Source organism: Amblyomma maculatum, chromosome 4, assembly GCF_055883805.1.
Source record: "Amblyomma maculatum isolate TAMU_Amacu chromosome 4, ASM5588380v1, whole genome shotgun sequence".
Lineage (NCBI taxonomy): Eukaryota > Metazoa > Arthropoda > Arachnida > Ixodida > Ixodidae > Amblyomma > Amblyomma maculatum.
Genome location: NC_139347.1, coordinates 75,115,137 through 75,136,729, shown reverse-complemented (window position 1 = coordinate 75,136,729; position 21,593 = coordinate 75,115,137). Strand labels below are relative to the sequence as shown.

Sequence of the window (21,593 nt, the reverse complement as noted above, 5' to 3'; positions counted from 1 at the left end):
CGGTTACTCCATTACAGAATTCGATATCGTAAGCAAGACAATGCCGTGTCAGTTTTTAAGACGAAGAAAAACTCATTTTCCAAAGCATTGCTACGTAAGGAAATCCCTTCTACCTTAAAAATCCGACGATTCTTTCTCGTACGAAACCGAACTGAGCGCAGGAAGTTCGGTACAAAAGCCACTTGAGATTGCAGCCCATTTCGTAATCTAAGCTCCTCACCCGAAGCTGCCCGCAGAAAAGACATTTTCTTCTGGGCCCATATTTACCATTCCTGCTTCTTTTTTCGCCGAGCCAGCTCGCAACTCGGAGAGACGATCGAGGAACGAATCAACTGCGTGTCTCAAGAGAGCAAAACTTCCGCGCCTCTTCGACGCCGGTTAATCAGTCACGCATCCTCCATATGTCGCTCAGATAAATCGCTACCTTTCTGCCAAGCCTATTAAACCTGAGTAATCTCGCAGCTGTCACGCCAGACAATGAATGTTGCTTTCTTGAAGGCATAAGCTTGCTGGCGCAGTGTTTAGAGATGGCTGCGTGCTTTTTGAGAGTCGTACAAAAGTATGCTTAAGCTTCAAAAGAAGGCAGTGAGAGTGCTCGTTTTTTTTTTTTTTTTTTTTTTTTTTTGAGAAAGCATGTGTAGGAAAACCCTTCAGCTAGTTCTTTAGAATGACCTCCTTTTTACCCAAATCACCCCAAGATATTCATTGTATTATGGCATAATCACCCTCCATTGTCACTTTATTTCCCTCACCATTCTTTTTTCAATCTTTCCCTCCCGAATTCCCCTACCCACACGGAGTAGCATGCCAGCGAAATCTAAACGCCGGTAAAATTCTCTGTTTTTCCATTAAAGAGTCTCTCTCTCTTGTCACTTTCTCTGTTTTTGCTTCCCATTTCCCCAGTGTGGAGTAACAGGCTAAGGTCATCTTACTACAGGCCGACCACTCCCCCTTTCCTCTCATTAAACTACTCTCTCTCTCTCTCTTCAGCTTGGAGATGACAGGCAGTTTTGTCATGCAACAGGTTAAAAGCGAACGAATTAAGCCATTTAAGCACAAACAGCAAAATCGGAATACCTGAACACGGGCAAGCTCAGTACCAATGCAGGTTACTTTTTTAAAAGCACAGTGCAACGGACAAATAACAAGCATGTAAACGGGACACTCGTCCACTTTTCCCGCCCGCTTTTTCCCGTGCACTCACATGTCCTTTGTCTGTTGCGCTGCGTTTTTAAGAAAGACTCGCCAACTAGCTCAACTCTCCACTTCGAAGTAGGCGGAAGCTATCATTGAAAAGTGTTCATGAAAGTTGTTTGCATTCACTCTCCAGAAGATAGAACGTTCGTGTTTTTGTTTCAGCGTTTTCGCACTTTCGTTCACTGTTCATTTGTTGGTGATAATACAAATTGCATACTTTTAAGTGATTGAGTAGGAAGATAACACTAACTTTTTCCCGCTGCTGTAACGACGATCTGTGGTTTGCGCAGTACTTTCTCTAGGAAGGTGAAAAGGGAGGTGGGCCTCTGTCCCCGTGCTGTTGCATCAAGTAGTGAGAAGGACGGTGGCGCTGGTGAACACTCCCAGCTTTAATTTACAACATAAATGACAACGAAAATCGAAGAGCACTGTACGCAAAATTCGGAAATCGTGGGTTCGGATCCTTCCAGCGGCATGTGGTTCGTTATTCTGCTTTCTAATCAATTATCCTTATGCTATACCATGGCAATGCTTTAATGTACCTATGGTCAACACCACGAAATTGCAAAAAAAGATTGAAACATTCCCCTATGCTTGTCTTAGTTTCGGTGACGATTGGCTTCATTCATATGTGTGTCATAAAGAGCCCCTCATCTTCCTGCCACTCTCTGATAATAACTTATGAGAATCTCGGTTGTGTGTGTGTGAGTGTGTGTGTGTGTGTGTGTGTGTGTGTGTGTGTGTGTGTGTGTGTGTGTGTGTGTGTGTGTGTGTGTGTGTGTGTGTGTGTGTGTGTGTGTGTGTGTGTGTGTGTGTGTGTGTGTGTGTGTGTGTGTGTGTGTGTGTGTGTGTGTGTGTGTGTGTGTGTGTGTGTGTGTGTGTGTGCGCGTGCGTGCGTGCGTGCGTGCGTGCGCGCGCGCGTGCGTGCGTGCGTGCGTGTGTGTGTGTGTGTGTGTGTGTGTGTGTGTGTGTGTGTGTGTGTGTGTGTGTGTGTGTGTGTGTGTGTGTGTGTGTGTGTGTGTGTGTGTGTGTGTGTGTGTGTGTGTGTGTGTGTGTGTGTGTGTGTGTGTGTGTGTGTGTGTGTGTGTGTGTGTGTGTGTGTGTGTGTGTGTGTGTGTGTGTGTGTGTGTGTGTGTGGCTCCCACCATGTGAGCCACACACACACAAGCTCCATGTGACACTCGCGGTAATACAGAACGTGCTACGTATGTCCACCGTGGGGAACTCGCTCAAGTTTATATTCATCACAACATAAGTGCCTACGAAAGAAGGGGACTGAACAGTTACCGCCGTAGATCAGATAGTAGACCACCAGAAGCGTAATCGGGAGGTGCTCAGATCCCATCAGCGACATGTGGTTGTTTTGTTATTCTTCTTTTCATTCAGTTAACTTAAATCCATCAGATGCTTACAGTATTCATTTCCCAATGGTCATCACCTAGAATTCTATCCAGTATACTGTACGTTCGGCAACCGCGTGGCGCTCTTTCGCGACGTTCTGCTGCGATGCCTGCGATGATTTTCGCTCAAGCTTCGCTCTTGAGAGCAAGAGGCGGGCTCACTTCCATTTCACTTTTTGCAGGAAAATGAGGAAAATGGGTTAGATTTCATGCCCCCTCCCCTCCTCGTGCCTATTCGAGGGGAAGGGATCAACCTCTTTACCCTCTCGTATGCACGTCTATGAGATTATTTCGAGAAATACTGGCCCCAACCATAATATATTTTCAACCCAACGTTTCGGGATCAACTCTGTCCGTTCTTCAGGGGTGAATGAAATGGGAGCCAGCAGGGGCAACTGGTAGTCTTCGCCTTGTTTCGAGAAACTTAATCATGCGGCTTCCGCCGAAGATGTTTTGGTTCAAATCACTGCACCTATGCGACATGCATTCCGGCCCTGCAAATGGGCATAGCGCATGTGCTCCATCTGCAGGCTTCTTTCTGCAACATAATTGCATGCTGGCTCATTTGCGCATTATTCCGGAATTTGTGTAACCTTCCAAACATTCGCCACCTAGTACGAAGTAGGGCGCGCGGGCTAGGAGCCTAGCCCGCGAGCTTTCGTTCAAGTCCATTTTATTGTCTGCCAGTAAATTAGCGGTTAAATAAATCATATATAGTAAAGATGGTCCTATATAATCAGGGATGTGAAAGGTTCTATAAATATAAATGTGATGAGAAACGTGGGCACTTAGTAGCTTCAAGAGGTAAACATTTACCTTAGCAGGACGCAGATAACTTTGTTTTACGCACTGCAAACACTGAAACATCTGTTGGTAACCATAAATATCACATAATAATAGGATGCTTATCTGGTACAAATCAGAGTGAAAAATAAAACTTGTGAACGTTGAATAATAGGATTAAAGTGGCTGATGAAATTTGCAGAGAGGTTACTTGAAGTCATTAAGCAGGTTCGAAAGCACTTGAATGGCTACTGGACACTGCAGTCCCGTTGCAAGCAAACTAACTTGTCTAGCTGCTTATGCATCTCGGTGAGGGGAAGGTAAAATTCGAATCCACTGAGACACCGCGGCAGGGATGAAGGATAATCCATTTTCGAAAGCGCTTGTCACAAAACAAGGTGACAGGCACGTCAATTGATGCCGCGAAGCTGTTCCCCCGGCATCGCCTGTCGGCACATCGTCGATTTGTCTACAGTCCTTAAAATTCTGTTCCATGCAGTTCCAATCTGCCAAGGACGAGCGACATTGCGCTTTCAATAGGGAGACCAGCGCTGTCGCTTTCTGGGACACAGCTGTGATGACGCCTCGTTTCGGCCGGAGTAGACCTCATTTAAAAAGAAAAGCACGCTTCTCTACGCTGTCGCTGTTGAACCATCTGTGTGCATTTGTTTCTCTTTTCTTTTTTCTTTTTTTTGCATCGGTCTGAGCAAAAAAAAAAATTACGTTGCTGTAATGCCAGACATCGGAGCACCGACGCGCGACCTGAAAAACGCAAACATGCATAGCAACAGCACATCTATTTACAAATTTGGAGGCTAAGTGCGTCTACAAAAACATTAAGAGTGTCATATATCCAGCTCAATGAGAACATCCAGCATGCGATGTCAAGCAGTACGGTTTGGTGCGAAGGCTTAGACACAATCAGTGAACCCGTACAGACAATGATAACGACATCACATCACAAGAGGGGGCGCGGCTGTAGGGTCAGTTGGTAGGATTGCGAATGCAAGGCAAGCGCAGCCACACGGCTAACGGGCGACTGCAGTTTATCTCTCGGCGGGCGCTGTCGCTCGCCACAACATCGCCGCAATCGGATACGGGCGGCTGCCGTCACTCCGGCACGTGAGCCGCTCAGCTCCGTCAGCGGACCGCGAGCGCTTGGCTCCGCGGCTGCGCACGGCGTGATGGCGAAGGACGTCATGGAGAGATTTCGCTTGAACCAGGTGAGTTTATCTTGTCTGTATCGGCATGAATGTGTGCAAGAATCGATGAGGCGTACTTGGCGGCGTTCATCGCATGCGCTGCAACAACTGCTCGTTTCGCTAAATTGCAAGAAATGCACGCTGCGTACTCGGCGGCCAGTGCTGTTGACACGCCTGCTACCGCGCGCTTTGGGCCTCTTGGACGCTAGCGAAACGCAGGACGGCATGTCTAGCGATGAATCGCATCAAAACGACCATCCACTAAGTGATGCATGGCGTTCGTAGGCGCTTCGAGGATAGCACGTGAACGGTAGGTGATTGTCGGTCAGCGAGCTTGTTTCGACGAGGACGCTACTGCGATGTCGAATTGATAAAAATGTGCAGGGGTATGTATCGCGCTCAGTGCACGAGCTAAGGTAGGAGCTCAGTTCTGGAAACCTAGCGACCTCAGGTAGCGGTGGAAAAAGCGAATAAAAACTATTTAATTTAATATATCTCGTTTAGTGACGCGTGTGCAGCACTTTGTTTTGTTATACAGTTGGACAATTTGGTCACTAAGGACACTTTGCAACTTATAATGAGCGTGATAGTGCTACACTGGCAAGACCGCTTTCAAGCATCCGACAGTAAGATGATCGCGTCCACGCAACCGATTCGATACTGCTGTCACTAAGGAGGAGGATAAACTTTTATTTGCCGAGAAGGAATTGCGTTTTATGCGTAGGCTTCCGTGCAAGGTGGCCAGGAGTCCTTAGCGCACATGCTCGCTGCGTTCCACACAACCTATTTCTGTCCTTCAAATGCGCCAGCAGCGTCTGTATATGACGTTTAATTCCTCCCTGAAAATGTGCCCAACGTCCGAAGCAGATCTGTGGTCGGCATTTAAGAAATTTTCAATTTCCTCCTTGGCTACGCGTCACCATGTCAAGTAGCACACCGGAGCGTTCAAACGACGTTACTTCGTTGTGCCTTTGTATTAAAATGTCTCTTTTCTTTGTAACGATAGCGGAGCAATAGAAACAAACTTTGGATATTTTTCTAACGTGTACGCACCTTATCTAAAACAGTGACTTTAGAGTGCACGACGTCAGACAATGAACAAGGTTTAACAATGGCGACACGCATTGCAGTGCAACACAACAAATAGTATGCAACTCTCATCTCTCTCTCTCTCTCTCTCTCTCTCTCTCTCTCTCTCTCTCTCTCTCTCTCTCTCACACACACACACACACACACACACACACACACACACACACACACACACACACACACACACACACACACACACACACACACACACACACACACACACACACACACACACACACACACACACACACACACACACACACACGCACAAAAACACCGGATATTAAACCTTCCAGGCGCGAGGGGTTACCTTAAATGACAGTGGTGGTTCTAAACACCCTGATTCTGAGATATTTAATGAAATTTTGAGCGCGCTCTATGTGAGATATACAAGTGAAAAGCTCTACCTGTATCTAGTGCAAAGCCCTGGCACTGTGCGGGGTTCTTCGAAAACATACCATGTAGCGACCATAACATCATATGGTTTTGGTTTGGCCTTGAAGAAGGAACGAAAAAAAAAAAAAGAAAAAAGGAAGCCCATCAACAAATTAGAGTAACAGGGAAGCTTGCATAAGAAGAAAAGGGGAGTAATTAAGGATAATATATTTGGTATTAATCGAAGGTGACGACCTTCTATAGCATTCAAGCAATAAATGATTATCTCACAGCTTACAGAGTGCGCAGTAGCAAAGCTGTAGGATAGACAAGATCTCGGTAAGACCTATCATGAGCTAAAAATCTGACTAAACAAAGCCAACGCATGAAAGCATCTAAGCCCACAGACACAACAGGACTGAGAGGTCTATCAAAGCTAATCAATAAGCGCAAAGCATACGACGTAAGCAAGCACAACATGGAGAGAATCGAGCATGCTATAAGTAACGTGGGTAGCCTACAAGTGGTCAAAAAAGAAAATAGCCATAGGAAAAAAATCACATATAGGATCTAAGAGATAAGAAAGGTAATGTGACTGTCAATACAGATTAGATATTTAGTAGCCGATGAGTATTGCATATACACTCTAGCCGAATTAATAAAGATTACAACGATAGAATCATAATCGCAGAATAATTAGACACCGTTTCAATAACGGAAGAGAGAGTAAATAAGTCCTTACAAGCAATGCGAATAAAAAGCGCTGATGAAGACCATTAACTACAAATCTGTTGAAATATTTTGGGGACAGTGTGCTGCGCAATAAAAATTGGCCAACCTGTATACACAATGTACCTTGAACCCACCGGCATCTAGGAATAACGCTAACGTTATTTTGAACCTTAAAAAAAAATGCGGGCCGATTAGCTTACTTTGTTTCATACATAATATTTCCGAAGGTAATCATTAATAGAATCAGGACCACCATAGAGCAAAGCGCCGGGCAAGCGCAGTATATCTGCCCGACAATAAAAAATATTCACATTATCGATCATCCGATGAGTCATATAGGAGGCATTCGGGAACCTGGATTAGGGGCATTTGAGTATAAACGTTAATGAGAATACCTTAGTACTGTGCAACGGTGCTCGAATATTGTCTATACTAAACTGAATCGAATAAAAATAATGTGCTAAATATCTAATGAAATACGAACCGAATATTTAGGCTAATATTCGCCACTGGCTTGAATATTCGTGCGAAAAGAGCAATCGTGTAAAACATTAAAGGGCCAGTGGCAGCTTTGCTATAACTGTTAACTCTGTGACCTTCAATTTACCTTTTAGGGAAATAGGAAAATTAACTTTTGGTAATCTAGATACATCATTTAATGAGCTCTGGTAATGCTGGTTTATAAAATGTCATACAAGGCATACTTTGCGACAAATACAGCGTAGTACAGGATTTGCCTCAATGCAGTAATAACTGCATTCAATGTAATGTGTAAACCTGAGCCCCCTAGAGCCATCACACTGTTCATTTTTTTTTTTTTCGTGTTGATGGCAGCTCAATTATTCATGTGCTTGAATCCCTCTTTGATGCTTTTTTTTTTTTCGTGTAGTTCCTCTTTTACAGTTGACGGTCTGCTTGAAAAATTCCGTGACATTGTTCGTAGCTGGATTTCTCGGTTTGTAGCGGCTAAAGCTATAAATCGTGAAGGCACCTCTGGTACACAAGGGAAATCATTTAGCTCATACGGTGCATGAAGCGATTGCGTAAGCATCGTCATTCCAATAGCCAGAATTGCTCCTTGTTTAGTTCTTTGAAAAGTACAATTAAGTCGCGAATGGCATAAGCTATAGAAACATTTATTTCAACAAAACTCTGGCAGCCTTTATGAAGGACAACCCAGCGCAAATATTGGAAGTCGGTACTTCCGCAATCCCACAATCTGTCTGCATTCATCATCATGCAATGATGAGTCCTGTGCCAATTCTTTTCTCAACACTGAAGCTTTCAATAATGACTTCCAATCGGTATTCACTGCTGATGACGGAACCGTTCTTGAATTTATTTCCAATACCGCGCTTCCCCCTTCTCCTAGCATTGATATAAATGTTGCTGGTGTGCCAGTTTGCGAACTGACGCTTAAAATCCCTGGACCCTGATCTGAAGCTCCGGCTTCCACCTGGCCTATCCCGATGCGAAGAAACTTTGCTGTGCCGCCTATGGGTTGATGTAGCATTCACAAACTATTATTATTTTATGATAGGTATGGCAAACAGCCCTGCATGTACAAACTGTCGGTACGACGAGACTATAGGCCACATTCTTTGGGAGTGCCCCATATACATTGAGGAAAGACAGTGTCTATGCCGTGCGCTGGAGCGTCTAGATGGACGCCCATTAACAGAAATTAAGGTTTTTGGGTCCCTGGCCACGGCGATCGCCTGCGGTGAAGGCCTCCCAGGCACTGCTCAGCTTTATGAAAAGCACAGACCTGATCGAAAGGCTATGATTTTGCTGTTACATTACGTGATATCACTGTGACGTGACGTGATGTGATGTGACTGTACTAACTTCACCCATCCTTCTCTTACAACTTTTATATCCACTCACCCCTTTCCCCCTGTGCAGGGCAGCAAACCGGTTTCTTTTACAGGTTAACCTCCCTGCCTTTCCTCCTCATCTTCCACTTCCTTGTTACTGGTGTGCATAATCTGCTACCAAACTTGGGTACAAGCAAAAGTGCTGGGCCTGACGGTGTGCCCAATGCATTCCTGAAACGGTATTCCGAATGGCCTTCTCCCTATTTATCAGTAATGCTTAGAAAATCGCTAGAGTCTGAAACTATACCGTCGATCTGGAAAAACTCGAAAATTATTCCAGTGCATAAGGATGGTAACAAGCTCCTGGTCATCAATTACAGTCCAATTTCTTTGATATCAACAACGTGAAAACTCCTAGAGCCTATCGTTCATGAATACATTGTTCAGTATTTAACCGAGATTAACATATTGTGCAACGCACAGCATGGATTTCGCGCTGGTTTTTCTCCTGTGTAAAAACTCATCGGGTTCACGCATGATATCGCTGCAACACTTAAGGCGCGTAGACAGACTGATGCCACAGATTATGCGAAAGAATTTGGTACCATATGCCACCAAAAGCTTTTAATTAAACTGCAGGCTTTCATTAATGATTCCAACCTAATTGGCTGGCTAACTGACTATTTGTACTTACGCTCGCCGTTCGTTTCCTATAACCTGTCGAAATCATCTACCGTAAGGGTAACTAGAATAAGGGCTTGTGTAAAATTTAGCGCTGTTTTTACTTTTGTATAGTGGGTGGAACAGCGCGAAAAGACGAAACACAAGAAGAGACGCACAACAGACGAGCGCTGACTCGCAACTAATTTTTTATTAGGAAGAAAGCGGATTCTTATATAAAAAATATTTCACATGATGTTACCAAGAACGAAATCTTTGACCAGGCAAAATTCAAGAGAAATCTTTTTCCTTCAACAGCCACGTGGAAAACCCTATCAAACAAGACCAAACATACAGGTCCCCCCCCTCCCCCTCCTCCCCAACGGCCCGTTTCACAAATTATAAAATTATCACCGAACATTATCCAGAAAAGAAACCTCTTTTTCGATAAGCACCAATGAAGGCTGGCTGACACACTGCGACTGCTTCTTGCTGATGTAATATGCATCAGTAATTTCTCTCGTAGTTTTACTTTTGTTAACAGCATGTCACACCGACTAGCCCAGCAAGAGGTACTATTGATAAGGGTAAATTCCGGGGTGCCTCGAGGGTCTGTTTTAGGGCCACTTTTATTTATTATCTACATAAATGATGTCATTACAGCTGTTGGTAATCTTCCGGTAACAGTCCGATGATATGCCGACGACGGCGTCCTTTTTTCTAAAATCTCCTCAATTGCTGATCAAAACAAGCTAAATAATGCATTATCAAGGTTCCGGGACTGAAGTGAGAAGTGACAGATGTCGATTAATTAAAAAAAAAAAACTTTCTATGACGTTTGCGAATAAACGAGAACCACTTAAGTATACTTGCAATATTAAACGCAATAGTCTACCACAGATAAATGAGTTTAAATATCTAGGAGTAACGTTTGCACCAAATCTGAAGTGGCACAGGCATATAGAAAGAATTTGCGCAAAAGTGGAGAAAACTGGGTTTTCTGAAACGTAGCTTGAAAATATCCCCAAAAGAGTGTAAGGTTACAACGTATGAATCTTTGGTTAGATCACTTCTTAAATATGCATCTGCCGTTTGGTCACCCAATCATCTACACGATATAAAACACCTTGAGTCTGTTAAAAGAAAAAGCAGATTTATTTATCGCCGTTATCACCGCAGCTTCTCGCCCTCGACATATGCCACCGCTTCCCTCTCTCGCTTCCCTCTCTTGGTGACAGGCGCATGCAAGACTGCATCATTCTCTTCCACAAGATTATTCATGGCACTTTATCTGTACAAGCACCAATCCAGTTCTCCGATCCTTTTGTGCCACGTACGCGACGCAGTATATGGCCCGCTCAACTTACTTCCATTACAGTCATCAATTGGTTCTTACAAGTACTCTTTTTCTGCGCACTATAAAAGTGTGGAATTCACTGGATGATTCCTTTCGTGCATTGCTGCATGACGATTTTGCCAATCAACTACAAAACCATATGTGATAGAGTTGTTTTTTTTTTTACACTTTGTTAACAGATCCTTTTATATCCAACGTGTGTCTGTGTTTATTTTCTTTGCTTTCCTTTGCTTTCCTTTGCACACTTGTTTCTATATTGTGATCATTGTTTGCGTATGTAGTCTGCGGTGCTCTTTGCAGTGCTCTTTTTTGATGAAGAATATCTCGAAGTACGGAGAGACGCACAGTCGAAGTTCATGGTCACTACTAAAGACGTTTTGTAAATTAGGAGCACTTGCGGATTTGAACTGAGTAGGGGGAAAGGGGTAATGAAGAAATGATTGACCCACCTTCAGTAGAGCAGCGGCATGTGCAGCCATATTGCTATAGGCATACTTGTATGTCACGGTCTCCAACTGATTTCGGTGAAGCTTATTAATGCTCCAGATATATTGCTAATGTTGTTCTATATTTAGAATTCGGACATTATTTATCTCGAAATGTTTATTGTTATTTCATAGTTGCGGTTGTAACGTTGAAACAACATTTTGGACATAGTAGTAACATTGTGGATAGGTTGAACGTTAAGATGAGGTGAAACTGCTTTCTTAAAGAACAAAAAAAGTCATAATAAAAAATAAGAGCCATTGTTACATTTTGCAGCCTTCTGTCTGAGCATTTGCTTAGATTTCAGAGAAGATATATTACATGAGAAATCAGCAGTGCTTTTTGTGGTGCCATCGACCTCAAAAGGGGACGTATTCATAAGTTTTATTCGCATTTTTCTTGTTTGTGCAAGCCAATTTTGCAATTTTCTTATTCAAGCCTCTTTACCTTTCGGAGGATATATTGCACTTAGTTCTTTGCAAACTCAAAATGCTTTTTGATCGTTTTTTTTTTGCGATAACATCGGCAAGAAAAGCGTGTATGTTAAGAGAATTTATGTGCATTTTTCTTGTTCTGCAAAAAAAAAACAAAAAAGTTAATTTGGCAATTACTAACCAGATGACCGAGCATTTATTTCGCTTTCGAAAACTGTATGACCCGGGTACCGGTTGCTTCACAAAGGCTTTTTTATTTTTTATTTCGCGACCACGTAGAGAGGAAATGTTGGTTTTCAGAAGTTTCATCTGCAGCTTTGTCAAAGCATATTTGGAAGTTTATGTGTCTTTTGCATAGAAACTGTAGGAGATAAGCAAACAATTTTCATATGAGTGCCTTTTACATAAGCAAGTTTTTGTATTAAAAACATTCGTGGGTGACAGTTTTATTTCCCCAAGGAGTAAGAAGCTTAATCTGTTTTCAGCTTAAAGCTATAGTTATTCTAGTCGTGATTGTATAACATAACTGTTTCTTCTCTTATACAGAGTTTCAGAACTCTGAATCCAATATATTTCGAAGAAAATGTACCTACATAAGTGTAAAAATAAAAAAGGATATGTAACACTGGAAAAACCACTCTAGTTACGAGTTCTTACGCAAGCTGCATTCATTTAGAGGGCTTCTAGCAAATTTTATAACCATAGTTTTGATTTCGACTATTCTATAGCAAATTTCTGAAAACCATTCTCAGTTTCACCCCATTTAAATCGAAATAATTTGGCCGAATGTAATTTTCAGTATTTGGTTTTAACCATAAAAGGTCAAGGTTGGAACTGCGTGTGTTCAACATCTTGAAGATACACGTGGGCTAAGACGAACATCCTGTAATGAACAGCTTAGGGCTAATTCAGACTACTAAGTGTTCTTTAACGTGTGCACACATCCCACAGTGGACGGGCGTTTTTGAGTTTAGTCTCCATCTAAATCGATTCAGCAGCCGAGCAATAAACCAACTGAACCATGCACAGCAAAGAGTAAAGTGGCATGTCGATAGGAATTACTTATCCAAGGGAGAAGGTTGACGACGTGCGGAAGACAGTCGAAGGATTTTGAAGTGCATGGCGAGAACGCGTGGTACCGTTGGATTATGTAGCTCTGTTGCGCGTTTTGGAGGATCGCTCCACTAAATTTGCATACCCCTGTCGATTAGGAGGCTCCACATACCTCGTCGCCAAATTTGCCGCTGTTCACTGTTATCATCCGCTTTGGACAGCTACTTGTTTAGCACGTTTCTTCACAGAAGCGTGAACGATAACAAAAATGATCTCGTTTAAGACAACTAAGAGCGCGAGGAAAATGATACGTGTAACGTTAAGAGACACGGAGCGTGCAAAGTAGACCAGGGAGAAAACACAGGTGAATGATATTGTAGTGGAAATCAAAAAGGAGAAATGGGCTTGGCCAGTACATGCAAAGCGAAGAGAGGATAACCGATGGTCGCTAAGGGTAGCAGTGGTAACAGTCTGTATCCCAAAGGGGAGGACTGCGTAGCCGAGGGAGGAAGGAAGTCAGGTGGGCGCACGAGACCAGGAATCTTGCTGGGATTATACGCATACAGCTGTCTCCCTACTGAAAAAAAAAAAAGTTCTACGAGGCAATAGCATTACATAATTTCATACAAATTGCATAGAATCTCGTACGGTGCCATCATATCATAAAATACCTTCTATAATTTATGATAATGTTCGAGATCTTATGAGATCCTATACGATTTGTATGTGATTTTTAATGCGATTTGTGTGATATTGTGCGAGAAAATGTGAGATCATTGCCTCATAGAATTTTGACCAGGTAAATAGATATGTAAATAGCCTTTTGCCGGTAGTGAATGTAGTCAGGAATACGATTGTTATCCACAGCGTGTAAGGACGCCCGAAGAAAAAAAAAAGACATAAGTTACTATCAATGTTTTGCTAATAATAACTCGATATTGTTCCCTTCAGTGTCTATTTAATGCTCTCGTGCCTTGTGCGTTAAGATAGCCCTGCGAATAAACCACACATGGTTGAAGTTAATCCGAAGCCCCTTCTACTATGATGTGCACCTTATCTCAGAGCGATTGGTCTGTATAAATCCATCGCTCATTCATTGCGCTCAGATACTGATGTAAAATCTATGTGTGCGTTTTGTGTCAACCCTTTCACTTTTTTTCTTTTTGCCGTACGGGTATTGCCGCCGCATTCTGTCCCGCGGCAATTTTTCCCGTACGGGTACTGCGCTAAACGCATAGCGTTTTAAAAACATTGACACTAGAAGTGAATTTTTTTTTCGGAATATTCGGCAGTCAAAGGCTTAAAGGTTATTTCCACTCAAAGGCTCATTCTGACATGGTATTTTGCACTGGCACAATTTTTTTTAAGTCGATATTTATTGCCTCAGGGCATCAGTAGGTTATGAGATGAACCGTCTGGCCTGCTAGCTCAGTCGGTTAGAGCGTCGTGCTAATAACACTGGCACAAATTAATACAAAGATGAATTCCACTCAAGGGCTCAATCTGATCGAATATTTTGCCCACTGGTACAAATTAATACACATTTACCTTCTTGCTTTCAAAAATGGGCGGTTAGAGCACGCAGTAATTGTCATGGATTTATAGGGCCGAACTAAAGGCAGAACATAAGCACACAAAGTGAAAGGGAGCTGAACCAGGGTAGAGGGGAAGCAAGCCTTCTTCTCGAAACACGGACTAGCTGCCTGAGGCACCAACGACTGATCGATTTCCTTTGACTTTATTTGTTGTGGTCAGGCCCAGCTACATGCTTCGCACGCGTGCGATAGATCTAGTTCTTAATTTATTTCATCCTGATTTCTTATGAGATTTTGTAGACTAACAGCTAGGGCAGTATCATTGCTGACATAGGACATAAAAGAATCATGTTCATTTCCTCTTCATCTGGACGCTGCATTTGAACCAGAGGTCTGATTTCTCCATGAGTTCCAACTGTGCGCGGCAACTATAGAGTTTGATCGATGAATAACTTTTCTCAGTCCTTGGAATACGCAGGGAAAACCGATACGCATTGCGAACGCAGGTGGCGAATTATGGCTGAAGCTGCTTTTTCTATATTCTAACTCTGCTTACTTGCATGAGGGAAAAAAAAAACGCAACAACAACGAGCGCGTTCGTGCGGTGAACAATCGGAATTGGAGCAGCTGCAGCGCTGATTGCGATGAAATACGCGTTACTCATAACGGCAGCAGCAACAGCAATAGCGAACGCCAAGTGGGCAGATCCCAGCAAGGTTCCAACATTTGATCGCGTTTCTCAACAACACGCCACGTGCTTCGAGCGATGCGTCTTCCCCGCCGGCGTCTTCAATGCAAAGTGGGCGTTACCACACTTAAATATTCATCCCTTAGGTAATGCATGAGAGAAAGAATATTTCCTCCTAGACGCACTCTGTATAATGGTTTTTCAAACGTCGGTACGTTTTTTTTTTTTTTCCTTCCTCGATCAGAGTGCAAGCGTGGTGCCCCGCATGTTAATTGCATGCTATTCAAACGCCTGTTTATCAAGATATGCACGAGGTAGTTTTTTTGTTGGCTTCCGGCACTTCAAGGATATTGAAGCAGATGCCATGATTGCAGCTGTGCAGCTGTGATTTTTTATCGCCACAAGGAGCCTTTGATTGCGGCATTTTCGTGCGTCCTGTAACTAGCTGCGTGTTGTTACACTTATTCATGTGTGCAACCGTAGCAGTTTCTCCGTGCCTCGACTCAGCTTTCAACCTAATGTATGTCGAACAAAGAGGCAACTAAATGGTGACGTCAATTATGGCATTGAGTCCTATAACTTGCTGAGAACACTGCCGCGTTTATGGGGCTAACTGCACATGACTGGAACGATCACACGAGGACATATTTATGGCTGTTTTTACCCATAGGAACTTGTTTAAACATGTCTGTCTCCTTAAAGCATGCCCGCTGTCACATAAAATTACCAATCATTGCCCAATGAAAGATATGCAGCAAAATAATTCGGTTTTCTCGAAGGGTGAAGAAATATTTCACTCAACATGAACTGTAGTGGGGTAGTACCGAAGAAGCTGTAGTTTGCTTTTATCGACTGATCCGCGGCACCTAGTAAGAAAAAAGCTAACTCAACTGAAAACGGGGGTTTAGTAGCTTGGAATACACCTTGAAATTAACTGGTCAGTGCCACCCCGTGGCGCTTCTACACACAAGCTGCGATGACGTCAAGTGCACCTTCTTTGTTCTTTTTTTGCGGGTCTCTCAGGCTAAGCAACACTGTTCGTCTCAGCATATAATTGTGAACACATGCATACCTGGAGTCCCCGAAGTTCCTGGAGCAGTGACTGGCATTACGAATTTGAATCGGAGCTGCGGGGAAAATATACAGACATTCAAACTTTTAAACTCCAATTTTCTCAGCACAAATGCGTCTCTTGGTGCCGAACGAATGCAGACATAGACGCTTAAACCCAAATAAAAATCTATACAGAGCAAAAAAAAAAAAACAAAAAAAAAAACATATAGTGAAGTTGTCGTTAGCGTCCCCTTGGGGCGCTGAAAAAAAAATCGAAGCTGACAGTCGCGGAGGACTGGGCTTTTTCCTCTCACGAGGGCGAGGGAGCAGTAGCGGGTTCCTCTTACGCAAACAGTGCCTTGTCAAACGTAGAGACGGCGCTCTTCCTCACACACCGTTAAATTGGAATACAAAGAGAGAAAAGAGCCACGTATTTGAATCATTTGGTCGTGTGGCGCATACAGTATGCTTCCAAGAGGGTCGACGGAGAAAGATGGCGGCATGTTTGCTCAGCTTGTGCCATCCACAGGACAAAAGAGAGCTGGGAGCGAAGCAGCTCAGCCCGGCCTCTTTAAATCGGGGTCTGCGACGTTTTCTCGGTGCGGCGATGAACGGCAGAACGACGTGGGGCTCACTTTTCGAAACTTTGGAAACGTTGGCAAGGAAGCACGCATCTTCTCGCAAACATTTTCGTCTCGACTATCTTTTTAAGGCACTGCATACTGAAAGATTATTTACTTTGGCCGAAATATTTGCAGTGCAACAAGATACGAAGGATTTTACTTGATAACCGTCTTCGGAAAGGCAGGGACCGATGAGTCTACATTGCACGTAGGCTGAATAGCGCATGCGCCTCATAGTTGCGAAGTGCATTCGTTACGCTTTTCTTGTTTAAGGAATTTCGTGTCCCTTGTCAAAGCTTATTTATCTGCGATCAAAGCGGATGGATAGTGGCTCGGACGGGAGGCGCAGGAATTGGGTATTGGTACGCCATGAATCAAGCGCAGAATGGTATCATATTGTAAGACAAGGCTTTAGCACAGCATGTACAAAATACGCAGCGCTGACGGGGAAGTATATAGACTGAAAATTCTAAACGATTTCTTTTGAATTTCGTCTTGACGTCGACGAACAGAAGCGATACAACTACGCAATTCAGGAGGATACGCCATAACTGTGTCAGAAGTTAGTAATGATTTTGCAAAATTTGTCGCCGTAAAGCGGGATCTTTGAAGAAATGAAACTCAGTGGAACCAAACTGAATAACGAATATACACTTTGCACTCCTTGGTGCACAGTATTTAATCACTTTGCAGTGCTCGTACGCGTAAAATGGCAACTTTGTTGAATATTTGGCTGCGATCTGATTCCGGGTTTTCCGGACAGGGCCACACCGTATGATCAGCCTTTTCCCCGCCTGGCATCGGCTACTGCCACTGATGCTGCCGAGTCCATGGCATGTAATCGAGACGGATGATCAAATTTAGTCCGCGACTGTTAGATGTCGCTGAAAATGGCAGCTTGGTTGAGTATTTGGCTGCGGTCTGATTACAGGTTTTCCGTACAGGCTCACGCCGTATGATCAGCCTTTTCCCCGCCTGGCATCGGCTACTGCCACTGATGCTGCCGAGTCCATGGCGTGTAATCTAGACGGATGATCAAATTTAGTCCGTGACTTTGTTAGATGTCGCTGAAAATGGCAGCTTGGTTGAGTATTTGGCTGCGGTCTGATTCCAGGTTTTCCGGACAGGCTCACGCCGTATGATCATCCTTTTCCCCGCCTGGCATCGGCTACTGCCACTGATGCTGCCGAGTCCATGGCGTGTAATCTAGACGGATGATCAAATTTAGTCCGTGACTTTGTTAGATGTCGCTGAAAATGGCAGCTTGGTTGAGTATTTGGCTGCGGTCTGATTCCAGGTTTTCCGGACAGGCTCACGCCGTATAATCAGCCTTTTCCCCGCCTGGCATCGGCTACTGCCACTGATGCTGCCGAGTCCATGGCGTGTAATCTAGACGGATGATCAAATTTAGTCCGTGGCTTTGTTAGATGTCGCCGAAAATGGCAGCTTGGTTGAGTATTTGGCTGCGGTCTGATTCCAGCCTTTTCCCCGCATGGCATCGGCTACTGCCACTGATGCTGCGAGTCCATGGCGTGTAATCTAGACGGATGATCAAATTTAGTCCGTGACTTTGTTAGATGTCGCTGAAAATGGCAGCTTGGTTGAGTGTTTGGCTGCGGTCTGATTCCAGGTTTTCCGGACAGGGCCACACCGTATGATAAGCCTTTTCTCCGCATGGCATCGACTACTGCCACTGATGCTGCCGAGTCCATGGCGTGTAATCTAGACGGGTGATCAAATTTAGTCCGTGACTTTGTTAGATGTCGCTGAAAATGGCAGCTTGGTTGAGTATTTGGCTGCAGTCTGATTCCAGGTTTTCCGGACAGGCTCACGCCGTATGATCAGCCTTTTCCCCGCATGGCATCGGCTACTGTCATTGATGCTGCCGAGTCCATGGCGTGTAATCTAGACGGATGATCAAATTTAGTCCGTGACTTTGTTAGATGTCGCTGAAAATGGCAGCTTGGTTGAGTATTTGGCTGCGGTCTGATTCCAGGTTTTCCGGACAGGGCCACACCGTATGATCAGCCTTTTCCCCGCCTGGCATCGGCTACTGCCATTGATGCTGCCGAGTCCATGGCGTGTAATCTAGACGGGTGATCAAATTTAGTCCGTGACTTTGTTAGATATCGCTGAAAATGGCAGCTTGGTTGAGTATTTGGCTGCGGTCTGATTCCAGGTTTTCCGGACAGGCTCACGCCGTATGATCAGCCTTTTCCCCGCATGGCATCGGCTACTGTCATTGATGCTGCCGAGTCCATGGCGTGTAATCTAGACGGATGATCAAATTTAGTCCGTGACTTTGTTAGATGTCGCTGAAAATGGCAGCTTGGTTGAGTATTTGGCTGCGGTCTGATTCCAGGTTTTCCGGACAGGGCCACACCGTATGATCAGCCTTTTCCCCGCCTGGCATCGGCTACTGCCATTGATGCTGCCGAGTCCATGGCGTGTAATCTAGACGGATGATCAAATTTAGTCCGTGACTTTGTTAGACGTCGCTGAAAATGGCAGCTTGGTTGAGTATTTGGCTGCGGTCTGATTCCAGGTTTTCCGGACAGGGCCACACCGTATGATCAGCCTTTTCCCCGCCTGGCATCGGCTACTGCCATTGATGCTGCCGAGTCCATGGCGTGTAATCTAGACGGGTGATCAAATTTAGTCCGTGACTTTGTTAGATATCGCTGAAAATGGCAGCTTGGTTGAGTATTTGGCTGCGGTCTGATTCCAGGTTTTCCGGACAGGGCCACACCGTATGATCAGCCTTTTCCCCGCATGGCATCGGCTACTGCCATTGATGCTGCCGAGTCCATGGCGTGTAATCTAGACGGGTGATCAAATTTAGTCCGTGACTTTGTTAGATGTCGCTGAAAATGGCAGCTTGGTTGAGTATTTGGCTGCGGTCTGATTCCAGGTTTTCCGGACAGCGCCACACCGTATGATCAGCCTTTTCCCCGCCTGGCATCGGCTACTGCCATTGATGCTGCCGAGTCCATGGCGTGTAATCTAGACGGGTGATCAAATTTAGCCCGTGACTTTGTTAGATATCGCTGAAAATGGCAGCTTGGTTGAGTATTTGGCTGCGGTCTGATTCCAGGTTTTCCGGACAGGCTCACGCCATATGATCAGCCTTTTCCCCGCATGGCATCGGCTACTGCCACTGATGCTGCCGAGTCCATGGCGTGTAATCTAGACGGATGATCAAATTTAGTCCGTGACTTTGTTAGATGTCGCTGAAAATGGCAGCTTGGTTGAGTATTTGGCTGCGGTCTGATTCCAGGTTTTCCGGACAGGCTCACGCCGTATGGTCAGCCTTTTCCCCGCATGGCATCGGCTACTGCCACTGATGCTGCCGAGTCCATGGCGTGTAATCTAGACGGATGATCAAATTTAGTCCGTGACTTTGTTAGATGTCGCTGAAAATGGCAGCTTGGTTGAGTATTTGGCGGCGGTCTGATTCCAGGTTTTCCGGACAGGGCCACACCGTATGATCAGCCTTTTCCCCGCATGGCATCGGCTACTGCCACTGATGCTGCCGAGTCCATGGCGTGTAATCTAGACGGATGATCAAATTTAGTCCGTGACTTTGTTAGATGTCGCTGAAAATGGCAGCTTGGTTGAGTATTTGGCTGCGGTCTGATTCCAGGTTTTCCGGACAGGCTCACGCCGTATGATCAGCCTTTTCCCCGCATGGCATCGGCTACTGCCGCTGATGCTGCCGAGTCCATGGCGTGTAATCGAGACGGGTGATCAAATATATGTATAGCTGATGGGGAATGTTTTAAGTTTATTTTCACATGGCATGGTCAAAGTTTACAGAAATGGTCACTGCGCAGTTCTTGTTAGTATAAAATTTCATCCGCGCCTTTGCTGAAGTAACTTGTCGCGATTACAGGCGCCGTATTCTCTAACGTTCTATGGTTGATTTCGAATCCATTTGGTCCTCTGCCATTGGCAGGGTGACGAATCCGCTGCTTTCAAGCGTTCGTGGAAAGCGAACGTATTATTGGCTCACAAGCTACCAGACTGCAGAATTAGCTTCATGGCGCAGCCACTGGTTAGATGTGATGGCTGTCGCCGACTATACGGGACGCGCTAAGTTGCGATGTTCGCGGCTGCCCATTCGCTCATTTCGTCTCATGTTGCCGTCATGCCAACTCAAGCCCCAGATTCTCTTCGAAGCTTACAATATCGTACACCGTCTCAGCTAAAATGTTTCCCCTGACACAGTGCTACCACAACCGTAAAAATAAAATTATTACCTGTGCTTAAAAGTACTATCGCGTATTAAGTAGTTCGTTTTATTTTGTGTGACTTTTCAATCAATATCCCCGTCATTTTCTTATTTCGTTTGCTGATCTAACAATGCGGCATAGTGAAGAACTCGCATTGTGAGTTTCTTCTTTATTTTTATTTTTTCCTTTTCTTCAAAAGGCGAGGTGACGTTAAAGGTATACATTAGATTTTACCAGCGAGAAAAAAAAAATATTCAAGCGCCTTTATGTGTTTTTCTCAGTCGTTGCTCATTCGCATAGATACAGTGTTGTTGGTTAGTCATTGTTTCGTTTAGACCATCTTATTTGCCGTGGGTATTAACCCCCGCATACACTGCTGGGCTGACACTAAATCTTCCTCCAAGAACTCAATTAATTAATCCTCGAGCCACCGCCACCCTTTATCCCGGTTATTTCGATCGGTATACGATGGCAGGGGAGGGCTCATTTTTGACTGCTAAATAAATCTGAAAGAAAAGCAACTTGTTAGTATGGGGGAATTCAGGTGACCTTTGCGTATGTGTCTACTCCTTCGCCGACACGAGCCTATTTCCAGCCAGGAAACGCCACACCACTTCGCAGCTGGCTCTGTTGGAAGGCACGCAGTTCGTTATGTTTTTTTTTTTCCCCAAAGATTCTGCTCTCTCCGCGTGTTATACCTCCCTTGGGAAGTAACACCTGTTGCCCCGTGCTCACAAAAACCGCACATCGCCTCAAAAGCTGGAGGCCCTGCCATTCTATTCGAAGGCGTTTCTCGAGAAATGACGCTTCGTGAATAGCCTGTCAAGTACGTTGGGCAATGGGCACGACACTTCAGTTGAACTATTGAGGGACTTTC

At 44.5% G+C, this 21,593-nt stretch overlaps 1 protein-coding gene across 4 annotated transcripts in view; it reads left to right on the top strand.

Annotated features, from left to right (window-relative positions):
* Positions 1–21,593, top strand: part of ATP8A (ATPase phospholipid transporting 8A1) — a 125,571-nt gene that overhangs the window by 18,726 nt on the left and 85,252 nt on the right. For 2 of the 4 annotated variants that reach the window (XM_084601972.1, XM_084601973.1), the window contains exon 1: positions 4,442–4,603. The exons of 1 other annotated variant lie outside the window; for it this stretch is intronic. In XM_084601972.1, coding sequence (XP_084458098.1) covers positions 4,565–4,603 — 39 coding nt within the window. In that variant the 5' untranslated portion in view covers positions 4,442–4,564. Of the gene's footprint in view, positions 1–4,440; positions 4,604–21,593 lie in introns of those variants that run through there. One more of the 4 variants, XM_084601968.1, reaches the window with a different exon arrangement.